The sequence below is a fragment of the Salvelinus fontinalis genome, chromosome 21, assembly GCF_029448725.1.
Source record: "Salvelinus fontinalis isolate EN_2023a chromosome 21, ASM2944872v1, whole genome shotgun sequence".
NCBI lineage: Eukaryota > Metazoa > Chordata > Actinopteri > Salmoniformes > Salmonidae > Salvelinus > Salvelinus fontinalis.
The window spans coordinates 37,782,092-37,803,167 of NC_074685.1; the positions used below are offsets into that span (position 1 = coordinate 37,782,092).

The 21,076-nt window shown below is 41.7% G+C and overlaps 1 protein-coding gene across 5 annotated transcripts in view; it reads left to right on the forward strand.

Annotated features, from left to right (window-relative positions):
• Positions 1-21,076, forward strand: part of LOC129818838 (rab GTPase-activating protein 1) — a 139,728-nt gene that overhangs the window by 37,709 nt on the left and 80,943 nt on the right. For all 5 annotated transcript variants that reach the window (XM_055875100.1, XM_055875101.1, XM_055875103.1 and 2 more), the window contains one exon: positions 11,477-11,627. In XM_055875100.1, coding sequence (XP_055731075.1) covers positions 11,477-11,627 — 151 coding nt within the window. The remainder of the gene's footprint in view (positions 1-11,476; positions 11,628-21,076) is intronic.

Consider the following 21,076-nt stretch of genomic DNA (forward strand, 5'->3'; position numbering starts at 1 on the left):
GAAAAGAAAGAGGTGTATGTGTGTGTTGTCACATCCAGATAACCAGCGTATTCAGATTATTTCCCGTTCCCTTTCCTCTTTATTGTTCTTAATCAAAACCTTGTGATGAATTGAATTAAAAAGTCCAGAAATTTAATTAGAGACGCTCGGTATCTTCTGTCTTCTGCTGCGACGGTCACATCTGTCGTTCCCCATTCGGTCTGTGCCCATTCAACCCAGACTTCAGACTAGAGGGAGGGAGCACATTTAGTTTTCTTCTATGTCTAATAAAGCACATACAAGGTGTTTTTTTTGCCTCACAAATCTTTTAATGTGTTGCCGTTAAAGGACAATTCCGCCACTTTATAGCCAATTATTATGCAATACTGTAAGACTTTATACACATTTTGATGTTTTATAGTTTTGTTAATCATACTGCACAATTCCATTTTAAAGCTGCTGTATTGCCCTCGTCTACAGCATAGTATGATTCCCAGAGCAGACTTAGTCTCCCATGATGCAATGCTCCGCCTAGTTAGCCTGCAGTTATCATAGCTAGCTGGCTATCAAGCCCAGAGAAAGCTTAGTCTAAATATATTGCTTATCATAAGTTATGAGTGGATTTCACGTTACTTTTGGGTTGTAAATATATTCAAATGCTTGCCTGAATGTCATGCTTGAGTATATGTTCATGGCATTGTCACCAATCAACTGCAAATACAATCCATTTTTTAAAATGTAGATGCTAACAAGCTATGCTAACCATAACATAGTTACTGTATCTAGTTAGAATGCTAGCTAGCCCGACTGCTACATCCCAAATAATATAATTTGCAACAATAACAGCTGAGTTTCGTCTTAGCAACTGTTAGAAGAACACAACATTTATTATGAAATTGACATGCAAACCATCACGGAATCCTAGTCTCTCAGCCTGTATCTTTGGCTAGCACAGCAAATACACCAAATAACCTTACCTTGTTAGCCAGCTAGATAGATTAATTTATCTCATGACAGCCAACAATAGAACGAAACTAAATGTAGCTAGCATAAGAGTCCAATGTTTGATGGCCACGTTGTTTACATCAAAAGTTAGCTAGCTATCAACCTCTCAACCTCTCTCTCCCCCCTCACCAATCTGTCTCTCCTAGCTCTTCGTCTGCTTCCTCCAAAACACAACTATATTTTATCCAGGTGTATTGACCTCTTAGTTTCAATCAAGGAACATACCAGGAACACAAGCATTTTGCTACACCCCGCAATAACATCTGCTAACTATGTGTATGCAACCAATACAATTTGATTTTACTGTAGTTTTAATGAACCGCTAGCTTGTGCTAGGCATGCATCATCGACGTTACGAGACCTAGCTATTGGTTTGTTACATGTAGCAAAGCTAGATTATAATGCAAATGCTAGTGCTGTCACTTTGTGGCGATAACGGCGAACTGCATATTAATTACATAACATGCTGCAAACCAATTGCAACTTGATTTCAAGCAACTTGTATTTTGAAATGAAATAAATCAACCTTAAAATATTCCTTTCTGTACACTCTCGTGATAGTGATATTTGCTGATAATGTCTCTCTCCTGTGCATGTCATCCTTAAGGCCTGCTTTCATTAAAATGTCTTGCTCTAATCCATTTCATGACAGCATATACAGTAGCTGTAGAAGGAAAATCTGGAATCCTTCAACATGGTTAGCCTCATTTAAATGTCTAATGAAAAATAAAAACCAACACACTGATCTTGCCAGTATTACAGAATCGCTGATGTGTGTGCTTTTCCTATTTCCAGTAGTATCATTTCCCATTGGAGAAGAAGATAACAGGGGAGGGACCTCTCCTCCAATACAGTTGCGATACAATACAGGAGGAGATAGGATGTGAGTAATCAAGGAAAGGCAAAGTGAGAAAAGGCCTTAGTAGCTATCGTGTGGTAAGGTTACCCCCCCGAGACCTAAAGTTATGTTATCCTAGCCCCACTAAGATCATGGTTTTGATTGGATAATAGACGCTGCTTTGTGGGTAGGAAGTGCTGTTGTGGACAGGGGTTGCATCCAGCCATACAGGGATTGATACACCCACGCCATTGATCAAGGACATCAGCTGCAAATCTGTGCAGTATCACCAAACTAAATGAGAGCGAGTGACAACAAAATAAAACAAACAGGGAATGTTCCATGACCAAAAAATACACTATACAGTTGTTGCCAAAAGTTTTGAGAATGACACAAATATGAATTTCCACAAAGTTTGCTGCTTCAGTGTCTTTAGATATTTTTGTCAGATGTTACTATGGAATATAATCACAAGCATTTCATAAGTGTCAAAGGCTTTTATTGACAATTACATGAAGTTGATGCAAAGAGTCAATATTTGCAGTGTTGACCCTTCTTTTTCAAGCCCTCTGCAATCCGCCCTGGCATGCTGTCAATTAACTTCTGGGCCACATCCTGACTGATGGCAGCCCATTCTTGCATAATCAATGCTTGGAGTTTGTCAGAATTTGTGGGTTTTTGTTTGTCCACCCGCCTCTTGAGGATTGACCACAAGTTCTCAATGGGATTAAGGTCTGAGGGGTTTCCTGACCATGGACCCAAAATATCGATGTTTTGTTCCCCGAGCCACTTAGTTATCACTTTTGCCTCATGGCAAGGTGCTCCATTATGCTGGAAAAGGCATTGTTCGTCACCAAACTGTTCCTGGATGGTTGGGAGAAGTTGCTCTCGGAGGATGTGTTGGTACCATTCTTTATTCATGGCTGTGTTCTTAGGCAAAATTGTGAGTGAGCCCACTCCCTTGGCTGAGAAGCAACCTCACACATGAATGGTCTCAGGATGCTTTACTGTTGGCATGACACAGGACTGAGGGTAGTGCTCACCTTGTCTTCTCCGGACAAGCTTTTTTCCGGATACCCCAAACAATCTGAAAGGGGATTCATCAGAGAAAATAACTTTACCCCAGTCCTCAGCAGTCCAATCCCTGTACCTTTTGCAGAATATCAGTTTGTCCCTGATGTTTTTCCTGGAGAGAAGTGGCTTCTTTGCTTCCCTTCTTGACACAAGGCCATCCTCCAAAAGTCTTCGCCTCACTGCGCGTGCAGCAGCACTCACACCTGCCTGCTGCCATTCCTGAGCAAGCTCTGTACTGGTGGTGCCCCGATCCCGCAGCTGAATCAACTTTGGGAGACGGTCCTGGCGCTTGCTGGACGTTCTTGGGTGCCCTGAAGCCTTCTTCACAACATTTGAACCACTCTCCTTAAAGTTCTTGATGATCCGATAAATGGTTTATTTAGGTGCAATCTTACTGGCAGCAATATCCTTGCCTGTGAAGCCCTTTTTTTGCAAAGCAATGATGACTGCACGTGTTTCCTTTCAGGTAACCAGGGTTGACAGAGGAAGAACAATGATTCCAAGCACCACCCTCCTTTTAAAGCTTCCAGTCTGTTATTCGAATTCAATCAGTATGCCTGAGTGATCTCCAGCCTTGTCCTCGTCAACACTCACAGTTGTGTTCACGAGACAATCACTGACATCATGTCAGCTGGTCCTTTTGTGGCAGGGCTGACATTTTTGGGGGATGCAGTTCAAGAGGGACTGCAATTAATTGCAATTTTTAATTTTCCCATGATGTCTAGCAAAGAGGTACACCTCCAATTGACTCAAATTATGTCAATCTTCAAACTCAGTGCCTCTTTGCTTGACATCATGGGAAAATCAAAAGAAATCAGCCAAGACCTCAGAAAAAAGAATTGTAGACCTCCACATGTCTGGTTTATCCTTGGGCGCAAAAGCCTGAAGGTACCACGTTCATCTGTACAAACAATAGTATGCAAGTATAAACACCATGGGACCACGCAGCCGTCATACCGCTCAGGAAGGAGACGCATTCTGTCTCCTAGAGATGAACGTACTTTGATGCGAAAAGTGCAAATCAATCCCAGAACAACAGTAAAGGACCTTGTGAAGATGCTGGAGGAAACAGGTACAAAAGTATCTCTATCCATAGTAAAACAAGTCCTATATCGACATAACCTGAAAGGCCGCTCAGCAAGGAAGAAGCCACTGCTCCAAATCCGCCATAAAAATCCAGACTACAGTTTGCAACTGCACATGGGGACAAAGATTGTACTTTTTGGAGAAATGTCCTCTGGTCTGATGAAACAACATTATGTTTGTCCATAATGTGCAGCCGTCTTCATCGACCTGGCCAAGGCTTTCGACTCTGTCAATCACCATATTCTTATTGGCAGACTCAATAGCCTCGGTTTTTCTAATGACTGCCTTGCCTGGTTCACCAACTACTTTGCAGACAGAGTTCAGTGTGTCAAATCGGAGGGCATGTTGTCCGGTCCTCTGGCAGTCTCTATGGGGGTACCACAGGGTTCAATTCTCGGGCCGACTCTTTTCTCTGTATACATCAACGATGTTGCTCTTGCTGCGGGCGATTCCCTGATCCACCTCTACGCAGACGACACTATTCTGTATACTTCCGGCCCTTCCCTGGACACTGTGCTATCTAACCTCCAAACGAGCTTCAATGCCATACAACACTTCTTCCGTGGCCTCCAACTGCTCTTAAACGCTAGTAAAACCAAATGCATGCTTTTCAACCGTTCGCTGCCTGCACCCGCACGCCCGACTAGCATCACCACCCTGGACGGTTCCGACCTAGAATATGTGGACATCTATAAGTACCTAGGTGTCTGGCTAGACTGCAAACTCTCCTTCCAGACTCATATCAAACATCTCCAATCCAAAATCAAATCTAGAGTCGGCTTTCTATTCCGGAACAAAGCCTCCTTCACTCACGCCGCCAAACTTACCCTAGTAAAACTGACTATCCTACCGATCCTCGACTTCGGCGATGTCATCTACAAAATAGCTTCCAATACTCTACTCAGCTAACTGGATGCGGTTTATCACAGTGCCATCCGTTTTGTTACTAAAGCACCTTATACGACCCACCACTGCGACCTGTATGCCCTAGTCGGCTGGCCCTCGCTACATGTTCGTCGTCAGACCCACTGGCTCCAGGTCATCTACAAGGCTATGCTAGGTAAAGTGCCGCCTTATCTCAGTTCACTGGTCACGATGGCTACACCCACCCGTAGCACGCGCTCCAGCAGGTGTATCTCACTGATTATCCCTAAAGCCAAAACCTCATTTGGACGCCTTTCCTTCCAGTTCTCTGCTGCCTGCGACTGGAACGAATTGCAAAAATCTCTGAAGTTGGAGACTTTTATCTCCCTCAACAACTTTAAAAATCTGCTATCTGAGCAGCTAACCGATCGCTGCAGCTGTACATAGTCCATCTGTAAACTACCCACCCAATTTACCTACCTCACCCCCATACTGCTTTTATTTATTTACTTTTCTGCTCTTTTGCACACCAGTATCTCTTCTTGCACATGATCATCTGATGATTTATCACTCCAGTGTTAATTTGCTAAATTGTAATTATTCGATTTATTGCCTACCTCATGCCTTTTGCACACATTGTATATAGATTCTCTTTTTTCTACCATGTTATTGACTTGTTTATTGTTTACTCCATGTGTAACTCTGTGTTGTTGTCTGTTCACACTGCTATGCTTTATCTTGGCCAGGTTGCAGTTGCAAATGAGAACTTGTTCTCAACTAGCCTACCTGGTTAAATAAAGGTGAAAAAAAAATAAAAAATGACCATCGTTATTTTTGGAGGAAAAAGGGCGAGGCTTGCAAGCCGAAGAACACCATCCCAACCGTGAAGAACGGGGGTGGCAGCATCATGTTGTGGGAGGGGTACTTTGCTACAGGACGGACTGGTGCACTTCACAAAATAGATGGCATCATGAGGTAGGAAAATTATGTGGATATATTGAAGCAACATTTCAAGACATCAGTCTGGAAGTTAAAGCTTGGTCGCAAATGGGTCTTCCAAATGGACAATGACCCCAAGCATACTTCCAAAGTTGTGGCAAAATGGCTTAAGGACAACAAAGTCAAGGTATTGGAGTGGCCATCACAAAGGCCTGACCTCAAACCTATAGAAAATGTGTGGGCAGAACTGAAAAAGCGTGTGTGAGCAAGGAGGCCTACAAACCTGACTCAGTTACACCAGCTCTGTCAGGTGGAATAGGCCAAAAATTCACCCAACTTATTGTGGGAAGCTTGTGGAAGGCTACCCAAAACGTTTGACCCAAGTTAAACAATTGAAAGGCAATGCTACCAAATACTAATTGAGTGTATGTAAACTTCTGAACCACTGGGAATGTGATGAAAGAAGTAAAAGCTGAACTAAATCATTCTCTCTACTGTTATTCTGACATTTCACATTCTTAAAATAAAGTGGTGATCCTAACTGACAGGGAATTTTTACTTGGATTAAATATCAGGAATTGTGGAAAACTGAGTTTAAATGTATTTGCCTAAGGTGTATGTAAACTTCCGACTTCAACTGTAGATCACTGAAAATGACTGTCAATCAATCAATCAAGTTTATTTTATATAGCCCTTCGTACATCAGCTAATATCTCGAAGTGCTGTACAGAAACCCAGCCTAAAACCCCAAACAGCAAGCAATGCAGGTGTAGAAGCACGGTGGCTAGGAATAACTCCCTAGAAAGGCCAAAACCTAGGAAGAAACCTAGAGAGGAACCAGGCTATGAGGGTTGGCCAGTCCTCTTCTGGCTGTGCCGGGTGGAGATTATAACAGAACATTGCCAAGATGTTCAAAATGTTCATAAATGACAAGCATGGTCAAATAATAATCAGGAATAAATGTCAGTTGGCTTTTCATAGCCGATAATTAAGAGTTGAAAACAGCAGGTCTGGGACAGGTAGGGGTTCCATAACCGCAGGCAGAACAGTTGAAACTGGGACAGCAGAAAGGCCAGGTGGACTGGGGACAGCAAGGAGTCATCATGCCCGGGAGTCCTGACGTATGGTCCTAGGGCTCAGTTCCTCCGAGAGAGAAAAAGAAAGAGAGAAGGAGAGAATTAGAGAGAGCCAAGATGTTCAAAATGTTCATAAATGACAAACATGGTCAAATAATAATCAGGAATAAATGTCAGTTGGCTTTTCATAGCCGATCATTAAGAGTTGAAAACAGCAGGTCTGGGACAGGTAGGGGTTCTATAACTGCAGGCAGAACAGTTATCATTTCCATCATTTCCTGTATTAGTCATCTCAGGGATCCTACTTAAAACCTTACAGAGAAGCAATATCCAGTTTGGCTCATCACTAAACAGTTTATATTAATGAAATCATAAAATTACACTAAAACTGTGTCGAACATTACTAAATACTTTGTAATAACAACCCAAATTTTGTATGTGGCTGAAAGTGTCCTTTAAAGTGTCTCTTCAGAATGGCTCTGCTGAAATAAAACGGCTATGTTTAAGAAATCTGCTTTCTTTCTAACTGGCAAAGAGTGGTAAATAAATAATGTAATGCAAATGGCACTGTGGTGTGTTGTGCCACTCGATGCAGCGCTCTGGGAGTCAGTGGGAGACTTTTTTGTATGGCCAACCCCCCCGAGGACCAGAAGCTGGTTTCACTTACATCACACTCAAAGTACACCCTGTCTTGTTTCAACTGTTTTATCTGAGCAGAAAATAAATGCCACGTTGCAATGCATAACCAACTAAGTACCTCGGGACAAATAAACAATAAAACGTAACAACTGAATGAGAGTGGGGGGCGATTTAATCTGGAATGTTCTTAGCCTTAAGGGTGTGTGGTGTGGAACCTGATCATATATTGCCTGGCATTGTGGCTGTAATCCCCGCCAGCTGCCGAGGCCTCTGGCAAGAGCCAGGGGTAAACTCTGTCTCTCGGTCTGTCCTGATCAAAGAGAGCCTCACCTTTCTCTCTCTCTCTCGCCCTCTCGCACTCCCCCCTTCTCTATCTCTCTCTCCTCTGCCCATTAGATACGACAACTACACCCTCATGATCCCCTACCTCCTGATCATTTCAGCTGGATATAGTACATAAGAGACACAGATAACTTGTGGGTCTGTGTCTACAGTGCCTTCAGAAAGTATTAATACCCCTTCACTTATTCCACATTTTGTTGTGTTACATCCTGAATTCGAAATTGATTACATAAATACAACATTCACCCATGTACACACAATACCCCACAATGCCAAGAGTGTGCAAAGCTGTCGTCAAGGCAAATGGTGGTTACTTTGAAGAATCTCAAATTTATAAAATATATTTTGATTTTTTTAACACTTTTCTGGTTCATACATGATTTCGTATGTGTTATTTCAGAATAACGTCTTCACTATTATTCTACAATGTAGAATATAGTAAAAAAAATAAAGTAAACCCTTGAATTAGTAGGTGTGTCCAAACCTTTGACTGGTACTGTATGTTATGCTGACATTTTGTGACGTGTAGAGACGGTAGCTGAAGTCTACGCCCCTTCGTCGGTGATTGGTCAACAGTAGGGATTCTTCAAGAAAGTCTTTGTTGTCATTCAACGAGAGACGACTCGTTTTCATAGAAAAATAAATACTGCACCAAACATCTTAGTTTATGTAAAATTGTGCAACTAAGATCTCTGCAAAAACGTCGAAATTAATGACAGATTTCTTGAGTAATCTTATATTAATTCTGACTTTTTACTGGGTGTATACTGGCTATGGCGATTCAAAATAGACAAATAGTACTATTGCAGCTTTTTTCAAGCGAAGGTCTTTTAAGGGAGTGTGAGAGCATCCCTGTTCGGTTTCAGCTAGCCTAGGGGTTCCCAAACTTCTTATAGTCGCGTACCCCTTCCAACATTCCAGCTGCGTACCCCCTCTAGCAGCAGGGTCAGCGTACTCTCAAATGTTGTTTTTTGACATCATTGTAAGCCTGCCACACACACACTATACGATACATTTATTAAAACATAAGAATGAGTGTGAGTTTTTGTCAAAACCCGGCTCGGGGGAAGTGACAATGTGCTCTTATAGGACCAGGGCACAAATAATAATATAATAATAATCATTAATTTTGCTCTTTGTTTAGCCATCTTACATATAAAACCTTATTTGTTCATCAAATTGTGAATAACTCACCACAGGTTAATGAGAAGGGTGTGCTTGAAAGGATGCACATAACTCTGCAATGTTGGATTGTATTGGAGAGTCTCAGTCTTAAATCATTTCCCACACACAGTCTGTGCCTGTATTTAGTTTTCATGCTAGTGAGGGCCGAGAATCCACTGTCACATAGGTATTTGGTTGCAAAGGGCATCAGTGTCTTAACAGCGTGATTTGCCAAGGCAGGATACTCCAGAAATCTGGCAGTGGCTTCTGATTAAATAAAATTTTCACAGAACCGCTTGTTGCAATTTCGATGAGGCTCTCTTCTTCAGATATTGGTAAGTGGACTGGAGGCAGGGCATGAAAGGGATAATGAATCCAGTTGTTTGTGTCGTCCGTTTTGGGAATGTAGCTGCGTAATTGCTCACCCAGCTCACTCAGGTGCTTCGCTATATCACATGTGACATTGTCCGTAAGCTTCAGTTCATTTGCACACAAAAAAAAAAGACCTGTGTTGTCCTTGTTAATGCGGACAGAGAAGATATAGTTGCGGAGAGTCCCTGTAATCCTAGATTCAGATCATTCAGGCGAGAAAAAACATCACCCAGATAGGCCAGTCATGTGAGAAACTCGTCATTGTGCAAGCGGTCAGACAAGTGAAAATTATGTTCAGTATAGAAAACTTTAAGCTCGACTCAATTAAAAAAAAAAAAACGTGTCAATACTTTGCCCCTTGATAACCAGCGCACTTCTGTATGTTGTAAAAGCGTTACATGGTCGCTGCCCATATCATTGCATAATGCAGAAAATACACGAGAGTTCGGGGGCCTTGCTTTAACAAAGTTAACCATTTTCACTGTAGTGTCCAAAACATATTTCAAGCTGTCAGTCATTCCCTTGGCAGCAAGAGCCTCTCGGTGGATGCTGCAATATACCCAAGTGGCATCAAGAGCAACTGATTGCACGCGCGTTACCACTCCACTATGCCTCCCTGTCATGGCTTTTACGCCATCAGTACAGATACCAACACATCTTGACCACCAAAGTCCATTTGATGTCACAAAGCTGTCCAGTACTTAAAAAATATAATCTCCTGTTGTCCTGGTTTTCGAGCTAATGTTAGTGGAATTCCTGCGAGACAGTAACGGTTAATGTGATTGGATATTAATTATTTGACGAGGCTTCCTGTATTTGACATTGTGTTGTTATTTCGCTGAACACTAGATGGTTTAATTTTATTTTTGGAGGTGAAACGAGGCTACTCATGCGAGAAAAAAACATCACCCAAATGTATAGCCCCGTTGGAAAATCTAAATGGACTGTTTGAAAATGTGAATCACATTTTTATTTGGCGCACCCCCGACGGCATTGCGCGTACCCACCATTTGGGAATAGCCAGCCTAGCCGAACGAACTAAAGCATGCTGACGCCTTTAAGGCATACGCATGCTTCCCAGCCGAAACATTTTGGAATAATTTGTGCATATATATTGTGACATCATTTTGTGATGTTTTGGCTGTTCGGGGAAACACAAAGAATTCTCGAGGTACCCCCCCCCAAAAAAAATAAAATAATAATAATAATAATAATAAAAATAAAAAAAAGAATTCTCGAGGCAAGCAGAAGTCTACGCCTTTGTTGTCGAAGACTCTTTATCAATCAATGAGAGGACTTGTTTTCATGCACATTTATTAAGTTATTAATTGAGAAATACTGCACCAAACATCTTAGTTAGATGTAACATTTTGCCACTAAGATTTCCTCTGCAAAAGCATTTTATTTTTATTTTTATTTTTTACAGATTTCTTGAGTTATATTAGATTCATTTAGACTATTTTGAGGAAGTGAGTATTGGCTACGGCATCTCAAAATGGACAAACAGTACTATTGCCAATATTTTTCTTGTTTTTCAAGCGAAGGTCTTTTAAGGGATTATGCGAACATACTCGTTCGGTTTTGGCTAGGCGCCATCAACTGAAGCATGCTGACGCCTTTATCCCCACACCAGTGGGCCGCCAGTGTTTAATGTCAATGTAAGCTCTAGTGTTAGTGTTTCACTAACACTTAAGACTTGTGGCGAGCAGAATCAACAACCTCTGCGCCACTCAAGACTGTTGCTTTGTGAGAAGGACTCTTTACAAGGCTGCTCGCCACAAGTCGTTCACAGTTAGCCCTTGTTACAGTAAATGCCAGCTGAAAAGTACCAAGGCCCTTGCCTTGACTTCAAATTTGAGCAGGTCCGCAGGAGCCATGGTCCAGTGAGGCACAGGTGCCGGTGCGCATAAAGGGAAACAGAAATTGTCTGTGCCTTTTGCGTAAAAAAACTGGGGTAAATCTTTGTTGGAAATGCGGCATTAGTGGGGAAAATGCTAAACTGACCTAAGATTAGCGTCTAGGGTCAACTTCACTCTACACCTGTTACATAATTCTGATTGTTATGATAACCTGTCTCTCTCCCTCCCTCTGTCCCCAGGCACCTGAACCTGTCGGTGCGTCCCAAGCAGCTCCCGGCGTTGGTACGTAGTGGTGTACCAGAGGCCCTCAGGGGAGAGGTATGGCAGCTCCTGGCCGGTTGCCATAACAATGACCACCAGGTAGAGGAGTACCGCACCCTCATCACCAAGGTAGGCCTGACCCCTGACCACTGAGCTCTTACCTAACCTGACCCAGAGATACTGTGTATATAATGACGAGATGGTCTTGTCTCCATCCTAACAATGGGAGTCGTTGTCCCAAAGGCAGGAAGGAAGGTCTTCTTATCGCTGTATTTCCGAATGGACAGATTTTGACAGGAGTGGACCCTCTCGCTTCCCCTCTGCCTGACCCCATTCACATTGTGACCTCTTACCTAACCCGAGGTTAACCTGTCTAGGATCAGCGTGGCGCTAGCGGCACTCCCCCCCCCCCCCCACTAAAAAACCAGTGCCGCGAAATTCAAAAAAAATATTTTTTTAAAATATTTAACTTTCACACATTAAAGTCCAATACAGCTAATGAAAGACACAGATCTTATGAATCCAGTCAACATTTCCGATTTTTAAAATGTTTTACAGGGAAGACACAATATGTAAAGATGTACATCTATTACCTAAAAACACATTAGCATATTCCACCATCTTTTATTTGTCCACCAACACCAGTAGCCATCACCAATTCGGCTAAACTAAGATATTTATAGCCCCTAACCAACAAAAAAACTCATTAGATGACAGTCTGATAACATATTTATGGTATGGGATAGGTTTTGTTAGAAAAAAGTGCATATTTCAGGTATATGGCATAGTTTACAATTGCACCCACCATCACAAATGGACTAGAATAATTACAATGAGCAACGTGTTTACCTAACTACTAATCATCAAACATTTCGTAAAAATACACAGCATACACGAATCGAAAGACACAGATCCTGTGAATACAGACAATATTTCAGATTTTCTAAGTGTCTTACAGCGAAAACACAATAAATCGTTATATTAGCTTAGCACATAGCAATTAGCAGCCCAGCATTGATTCTAGCCAAAGTGAGCGATAAAAGTCAACATCGCCAAAAGATATTAATTTTTTCACTAACCTTCTCAGAATTCTTCCGATGACACTCCTGTAACATCACATTACAACATGCATATACAGTTTGATCGAAAATGTTTATATTTAGCCACCAAAATCATGGTTAGACAATGTGAAATGTAGACAAGCTGGTAAAGAAAACGTCCTTGCGCCACTTAGACAGTGATCTACTCTTATACATAAATACTCATAAACGTGACTAAAAAATATAGGGTGGACAGGGATTGATAGACAATTTAATTCTTAATACAATTGCGTTATTACATTTTTTAATTTATCCTTACTTTTCAATACAGTTTGCGCCAAGCGAAGCTACGTCAAAAAACATGGCGTCCTAAGCCACTAAAATGTTTCGACAGAAACACGATTTATCATAATAAAAATGTCCTACCTTGAGCTGTTCTTCCATCAGTATCTTGGGCAAAGGATCCTTTCTTGGGAGAAATCGTCTTTTGGTGGAAAGCTGTCCTCTTGCCATGTGGAAATGTCAACTACGTTCGGGATGAACTGAAAAGCGTGACCAACTTTTCACATCGTTGCAAAAATAAATGTCCCAAAATCGCACTAAACGGATATAAATTGCTATAAAACGCTTTAAATTAACTACTTTGTGATGTTTGTAACTCCTATAACGAGTGAAAAGATGACCGGAGAAATATAACAGGCTAAACTAACGCTTGGAACAGGAGAGGGTCGGTGTCTTCCACGCGCGTTACGCAGCAAGAAAAGACTTGCTAGCTAAAGGTTTTTTTCATTTGTAGGGCCTGTGAACGAGCAATCGAGCCCGTTGGAATCGTCATCACGTAAAGGCATCCAGGGGAAGACGTAAGAAGTGTCCGTATAGTCATAGCAACGACAGTGCCCGTTTAAATGACTTCAGAAAAGTGGCCAACGTTTCTCAAATCTGACTCCATGTCAGGGAAATTGCTGTAGAATGGGCTCTGTTCCACTTAGAGACAAAATTTCAACTCCTATAGAAACTATAGACTGTTTTCTATCCAATAATAATAATAATATGCATATTGTACGATCAAGGATTTTGTGGGAAGCCGTTTAAAAAATTAGCCACATTAGCATAAATAGTCTAAACAGCGCCCCCATCCCCAACAGGTTAATGGCATAGCTTACTGATTGTTTGAGTTGTTCAGTTTGAGCAAGACGAGGCACAGAATCACTCATCTTGATCACGATAAGTTATTTGGGTTTCAAACCTGGCCATTTGTAGATCAGTGATTCTGCGCATTCCGACTGCCATGCAACTTTGTCGATCTCAAAACACTCAGTGTCAGTGGCAATGGGATTTGTAGCCCATAATGTAACTGACTCATGTGGATGACTCGGGGAAACCTTTGCCGTGAACCTGTGTATTTACATTTCAACAATAACATCATTATTGTAACTTGGGCACAGAAGTGTTCCCGAGTGTTATTGAAAATGTTCCCACAGCGTTGGGAACATGGGTCTGTAGATCGGAGGCCTTGACAGGCCTGTCTAAGAGGTGCTGGGTGGTGACACTGGAATCTTCTCGATGGAGGAGAGTATAAAAGAAATGTGTTTTGTTTGAGAGAGTATGTTTATGTATTGCCAGAGAGAGAGAGTTTGCGCCCATGCGTGTGGGTGTGCGCGCAAGGGTGTGCGTGTGTGTATGAGCATCATAGTCTGTGTTACCGATGTTGAGGTGGTGTGAGAAGAGAGGCAGGAGGCCGGGGAAGTGATAGCTGCTTTTCTATCAAGTCACATCAAACAGGGATGCTCAGCTACCACATGCCTGGTTTGACCATGTCCCTAATATTTCAGGCCTGTACAACCAAGGCCACAGCCCTGTAGACCTGATGACCCCCCCCCCCCCCCCCCCCCCCCCCCCAAAACGTTTTGATTCAAATTGTATGCCATATTACTTTGATTTTCTCTTTTAATGTTTTATTTATTGAAGAGGTCTCTAGATTTTCCACCATGTGTTTGATACGATACAATTGAAAGTAGAACAGTTGTAAAAAAAAAAAATCGCAAATGTAATTTAAAACAGAATCGGTCAATGTTTCGACCTCTTTTTTTTCCTAAAAGGAATTCAATTTAGACATCTGAGTTTAATTTTGTGGAAACGATAAACAGATTCTGTTTTACAAGTTACAAAGAATGTTGGACGACCAGCTCCAAATCATCTAAGTCACGTGACTCGATCACAAGTTCAACAGGGTCATTCTCACAAGTTCAACAGGTTCATTCTCACACGCTCGACAGGGTCCTTCTCACGAGCTCGATAGGTGACTATTCATCATATTCAATAGACTTCTGGTGGAATATAGCTTGTGTACAATGATAATGTGGTATAACTGCTGATGCTTGATACTGTAGGATTGTTGTCATAGCTCCATGCCTGTCACCTTCGTGATATTCCACTGGGAGGTTAAAAGAGCTGGGACGATAAACCGACTATACTTACCGCAGCCATATTGCTTATATCGTTCATTATGATAAGTAGCCTATACTAGAGAAAGGTGAAGTTTAAAATTAATTAAGTTTGCCAGTATGAGTTATTGTTAATGGGACAATTGATGGCTTCAACCATCAAACTAGACGTAGTAGTTTAAAGTAGAGAACGACCACTATGTTTTTGAAAAAGTTTAAAAAAAAAAATTTAAGAGCCAATGGCGATATTTGGGGGTTAAGGAGGCCAAAGGCCGATATTTTAGGCGTATGTTCAAACACATTAAATTTGGATAATGCAATCATTTTTTTTGATCAAACAATTCATTTGACTTTGGTAAAAACAATCTAAATACATAACATAATGGTAATAATTGTATTTGAATGGTAATTCTCTTAATAAACTGGGTAAATCAAGATGTAGCCTAGGCCTATTCACAATACAGGGTGAATGCATATTCAATAGGAGAGTGTGCATGCATTGGGTTATTGAGCTTGTTTTGGCTGATCAGTGGTAGTCTATGTTGCTACAGATGATCAACAAATCCATTTGGGACTTATTAGCCTACTAATCAACAACGTTTGCATAGAAGCGTCACTCCAGCATGTCACGTCTGTATGGAAGGACATCATGTTGGCACTGCTGTTAGTTTGAGAATATAAAATGACAATCTATTCAATGCAAATGGCTCCAATGTAACATCACGACTTGTTATCACGGATGCTTATCAAACTAGTATTTTTAGTCATTTTCGTGATCGGGATAATTAATAAATAAAAATCTCTAAACCACTCGGTTGCAAGGACACAATTCGAAACAACTCAATTGGCTAGTTTATCTGTCAAGAAATGGCGGAGTTGTAACTTGATCCCACTGCTATGATTGGATACAGCAAGGCAAAGCCGCCCGAGTCGGCTTGGTCGTTCTCTAGTTTAAAGGATAGAAGAAGAAACGACACCGGTACACATTGTTATAAACGTCTTGTCCTATTTATTGTTATCGTATCAATTCAGGTATTTTCTCGCTATATGGATTTTTTTGGCCCACTTACTGTAAAGTCATTTTGTGACTGCTGATGTAAAAAAAGGTCTTTATACATCAGTTCGACTGGTAATTGATTGATTGCCTGAAGACTGCCTGTCAACCAGAGCAATGGTCGACCATTTTGTGTCCTCACATTACACATATGGGCAGATGAAGGAATCAAAAAGAAACCTATCGTAAATCATCGAAGACGATAACGTCTCTCAAGGGGAAGATGAAGGCTCACTTACATATCTCCCACGGTGACGGTCTCTGATACTTAACAGCCGTTCAACGTAATCATGTCCTTCCTCCTCTAATTCTTCAATGTCCTATTTCTTCTTAATGTGATTTCTATGTTATGTGACTGCTGGTCAGCCCCTCATTAGGGGTTTGCCCTTTGGCGCTTGATGGGGCTTAGCTGCGCTGGAAGCACTTTACTCATACTGTAGTAGTTTAGTTTATTAGGATCCAGTGTGTGAGCGGAGTTGAGCGATAGGAATGCTCCGGTGTCCTTTTCAACCACTCCACTAAACACTGCTCTGCGCTCACAGAAAGAAAAAAACTGACACTCCCAAATTCGCTCCATTCATTAATATCACAATTTAACCAACACCCATCAATTTTTTTTTTGTGACTACCTGGACCTACCATTTGGTTTTGAAGTATTGATACGAAACCATATGATTTGAATGAAACGTATTACATAAACATGAAAAGATGAATGTAAGAAGCTCTCATCATTTCAAATCGGCTACATATTAAACGGCATATAAACATCGTATTAAACAGCCTATAAACACTCTAAATAGGTCCGGAGCCAGTCAGGGAGCCTAATAAGGAATGAAAGGAATTATTTAGGCTGTATTATTTCAATTATTTCAAGGCTATATCCCACAAATAAATACATTGTGAAGCATTTGCGAGTTCGACACACAAGGCTGGTAGGGAGTCAGGGGCATTAAGTGCTCAGCTTTTAAACAGCATTTAGTTGTGTTAAGTCATTATAGTTTATAAATTGTGCATTTAGGCTGTGACTGACTTAGAATTAAATACACATTAAAAAACAAATGCCTTATTAGGCTCAGTCTACAGTGCCTTTGGGAAACACAAGTTTGGTCAGAAGTCTGTGGCTTCAGGCTCATGCGATGGTTGTGATGGTTCCTGGAGAGCAGGCCAGCAGCGGACGCTTGCAGAGCCACCGGGGATGCTAAACACCCTTTTGGCCACTCTTGCCTGGCTGGGCAGGGATCTAGAGTTGTATATTTGTTTCTATAGGTAGGCATAAATGATTTTAGGAAAAATAAACCAATCAAAATGGAAAGCTCCTTGGAAGTTGGAATATACCTGGCCTATTGGGCCAAGATCAATGATGGTCTATTGTATAGATGATATAACATAAATTAAAGACACTGTTACGAGATCAGATTTCTTGTTTCTTTTTAGCATGTTCACGTAGTAAGTACACCATCATGCTTTGGGGATATGTGTATTTTCAGATTCCACAATGATTATTTAGTTGTGGACACGACATCACCGCACTCCCTCTCTTGCTCTTGGTCCTCATCTTTGTAAGTCACCTTGTTTTTGCAACTGTGTGTTTTATCAGTGTCTTTCTGAAAATATTTAGCGAACTCCTGACAGTAACTAAAGCAAGGGTCTATAGCAGCACACAAGTAGAGTACAAATGCATGCTGGGCCGGGGCACGCCCTGAGCTGGTGAAGTGAGCGCTCTACTGGAGTGAAAATGGAGCGGGCGAGAAGGCAGAGGCTTCATCCTTTGGGAATCTCGCTCCACGCTCCAGTCAAATTGGGCACAAATTGGGCACGTTCCGCTGCTCGCTCCAGGTCCGCTCACATGCTGTTACGATCCCCATTAGCTACTGCACATGCAGCAGCTACTCTTCATGGGGTCCACATGAATACATGACAAAGTACAGAACAGTAATAGACAAGAACAACATAACAAATAAGTTATATATAGGAAAGACGCTGAGAGACAACAAAAAATACTATTTACACACGGTTCATATATACATATTCTTATTAATAGTACGGTTAAATCAGAGCTTTAGAAAGAGTAGAGGTACTGTGATACAATGTTTTTTTATTTTTTATATCTGTTTATTAAACCTGGACTTTCTACCTGAGTAACAATGATGACATGGCTCTATACATAACTAGCGCCGCATTAAATCTGTTTTTGGTTTGGGTACCGTGAAGAAACCCACGGTGGCGTGTCTGGTGGGGTTATGTATGTCTGTTTTTGAAGTGTATGTTAATAGATTATACAAGTGGTTAGGCATTTTCAACGCACACATGTCTCTTAAAAAGAGTTATAGAGAAGTAGTCAATTTCTCCTCAACCGTCAGACTATCATGCCCGTTGTGGATAGTTCTGTGCGTGCAGTTAAGGGCAAGGTGAGCTGCTTGATTTTGAGCCAGCTGCAGCTTAGCTAGGTCTTTCTTCGCTGCACCTGACCATATTACAGGACACTAATCAAGGTGGGACAAGATCAAAGCCTGAACATCTAGTACAGTTGATCTTCGTGTCAAGCGCAGAACATCTTATATTTAACAGACGTATCTCTCCCGATCGTCACAACAACTTTGTCAACATGACTTGACCATGATCATTGACCATCCGATGTTATTCCGAGGAGTTCGGCTACTCCATCTTGTTCAATGGTCACACCCTTTACGGACAGCTCCACTTGCGGTTTAGGTCGAAGATCATTTTTTGAACCAAATACAATGCCTTTGGTTTCAGATGTATTTAAGACCAGTTTATTGTAATTACCCATTCTATAATGACGAGATGCTCATGCCTCCGCCCTAACAATGGGAGTCGTCCCAAGGGTGGGAAGGCAGGCTACAAGCTTAGATCCACAGTAAGCCCATAGAAATGCATTGGGCTTATTTTGGACATATTTTGGCAAGAGTGAAACCTCTCGATTTGCCTCTTCCTCTCTGCTGTGTTTCCCTGTCATTGCTCGCTTTATGACTACAAGGCGCCTAGCCTATCAATAGATCGCTAGAAGATGCATATCGTCCATTCTAGCAGGAGACTGCTCGACGGACTAACGAATTAACTTTTATATGAAAAGTAGCCTAGTTCATATGAAGTGGAAAAGTGGTGCTAATCGAAAACAACTGTGATGGCTGTTCAACAGTCTGATGGCCTGATAAAATACGTTTTTTTGTTGTTGTCTCGGTCTTAGCTCTGATGCACTTGTACTGTCTCCGTCTGTCGGACAGTATCTGAGCGAACAGTGGCTCGGGTGGCTGAGGTCTTTAATGATCTTCATTTTGGCCTTCCTGTGACACCCGGTGCTGTAGATGTCCTGGAGGGCAGGCAGTGTGCCCCCGGTGATGCGTTGGGCAGCCCGACAAAATGCTCTCAATGGTGCATCTGTAGAAGTTTGTGAGGTTGGGTTAAATACGGGGAACACATTTCGGTTGAATGCATTCAGTTGTGCAACTGACTAGGTGTCCCCTTTTTCTTTTCCATGCTGTTGCGCCTTCTTCATCACAATGACTGTGGCGAGACCAATTTTAGGTCCTCACAGATGTGCACGCAGAGGAACTTGAAGCTTTTGACCATTTCCACTGTGGCCCCGTCTATGTGGATTGGGGCATGCTCTCTCTCCTGTAGTCTACGATAAGCTCCTGTTTGACGTGAGGGGAGGGGTTATTTTCCTGGCACCACTCTGCCAGGGCTCTATTCTCTCGCTGTGGGCTGTTTCGTCGTTGTTAATAATCAGGCCTTCTGTCGTATCATCAACAAACTTTCTGATTGAGTTGGAGCCGTGTTTCGCCACGCGGTCATGGGTGACGAGGGAGTACAGGAGGGGGCTGAGCACACACCCCTAGGGTCCCCCGTCTTGAGGACCGTGTGGCGGAGGTGTTGTTGCCTACCCTCACCACCCGAGGTCTGCTCGACGGGAAATCTCGGATCGAGTTGCACAGCGAGGTGTTAAGACCCAAGGCCCCGGGCTTAGTGACAAGCTTGGAAGGCACTGTGGTGTTAAAAGCTGAGCTGTAGTCGTTTAACAACATTCGCACATACAGTGCCATCAGAAAGTATTTAAACCAATTGACTTTTTCCACATTTTGCTGTGTTACAGCCTGAATTTAAAATGGGTTAAACTAAGATTTTGCGTCACTGGCCTACACACAATACCCCATCATGTCAAAGTGGATTGTTTTTAGAAATGTTTACAATTTAATAAAAATTAAAAGTCAATAGCTATTCAACCTGTATCTTATGGCAAGCCTAAATAAGTTATTGAGTAAAAACACATGAGTTGCGTGGACTGTGTGCAATAATGGTGTTTAACATGATTTTTTAATGACTACCTCATCTCTGTACCCAACACATACAATTATCTTTAAAGTCCCTCAGTCAAGCAGTGAATTTCAAACAAAGATTTACCACAAAGACCAGGGAGGCTCTCCAATGCCTTGCAAAGAATGGCACTTATTGGTATATGGGTAAAAAACAAAAAACAGACATTGAATATCCCTTTGAGCATGGTGAAGTTGTTAATTACACGTTGGATGGTGTCGGAATACACCCAGTCACTACAAAGATACAGGCGTCCTTCCTAACTCGGTTGCCGGAGAGGAAGGAAACCTCTTAGGGATTTCACCATGAGGCCAATGGTGACTTTAAAACAGAGTAGGGTTCCTCAACTGGTGGCTCGCGGGCTGATTTTGGCGGTTTGTGGTTTTATTTGGCCCACCAAGTTTTCTGAGCAAAAAAAGTCAAACTTTTGGACACTACTTGTTCAAGTTTTTTTTTTTTTTTTTTTATTAAAAAAAAAACTATTTTCTACATTATAGAATAATAGTGAAGACATCGAAACTATGAAATAACACATATGGAATCATGTAGAAACCCATTTTTTTTAACAAATCAAAATATATTTTATATTTTTGGTTCTTCAAAGTAGCCACCCTTTGCATTGATGACAGCTTTGCACACTCTTGAATGCTTTTCCAACAGTCTTGAAGGAGTTCCCACATATGCTGAGCACTTGTTGGCTGCTTT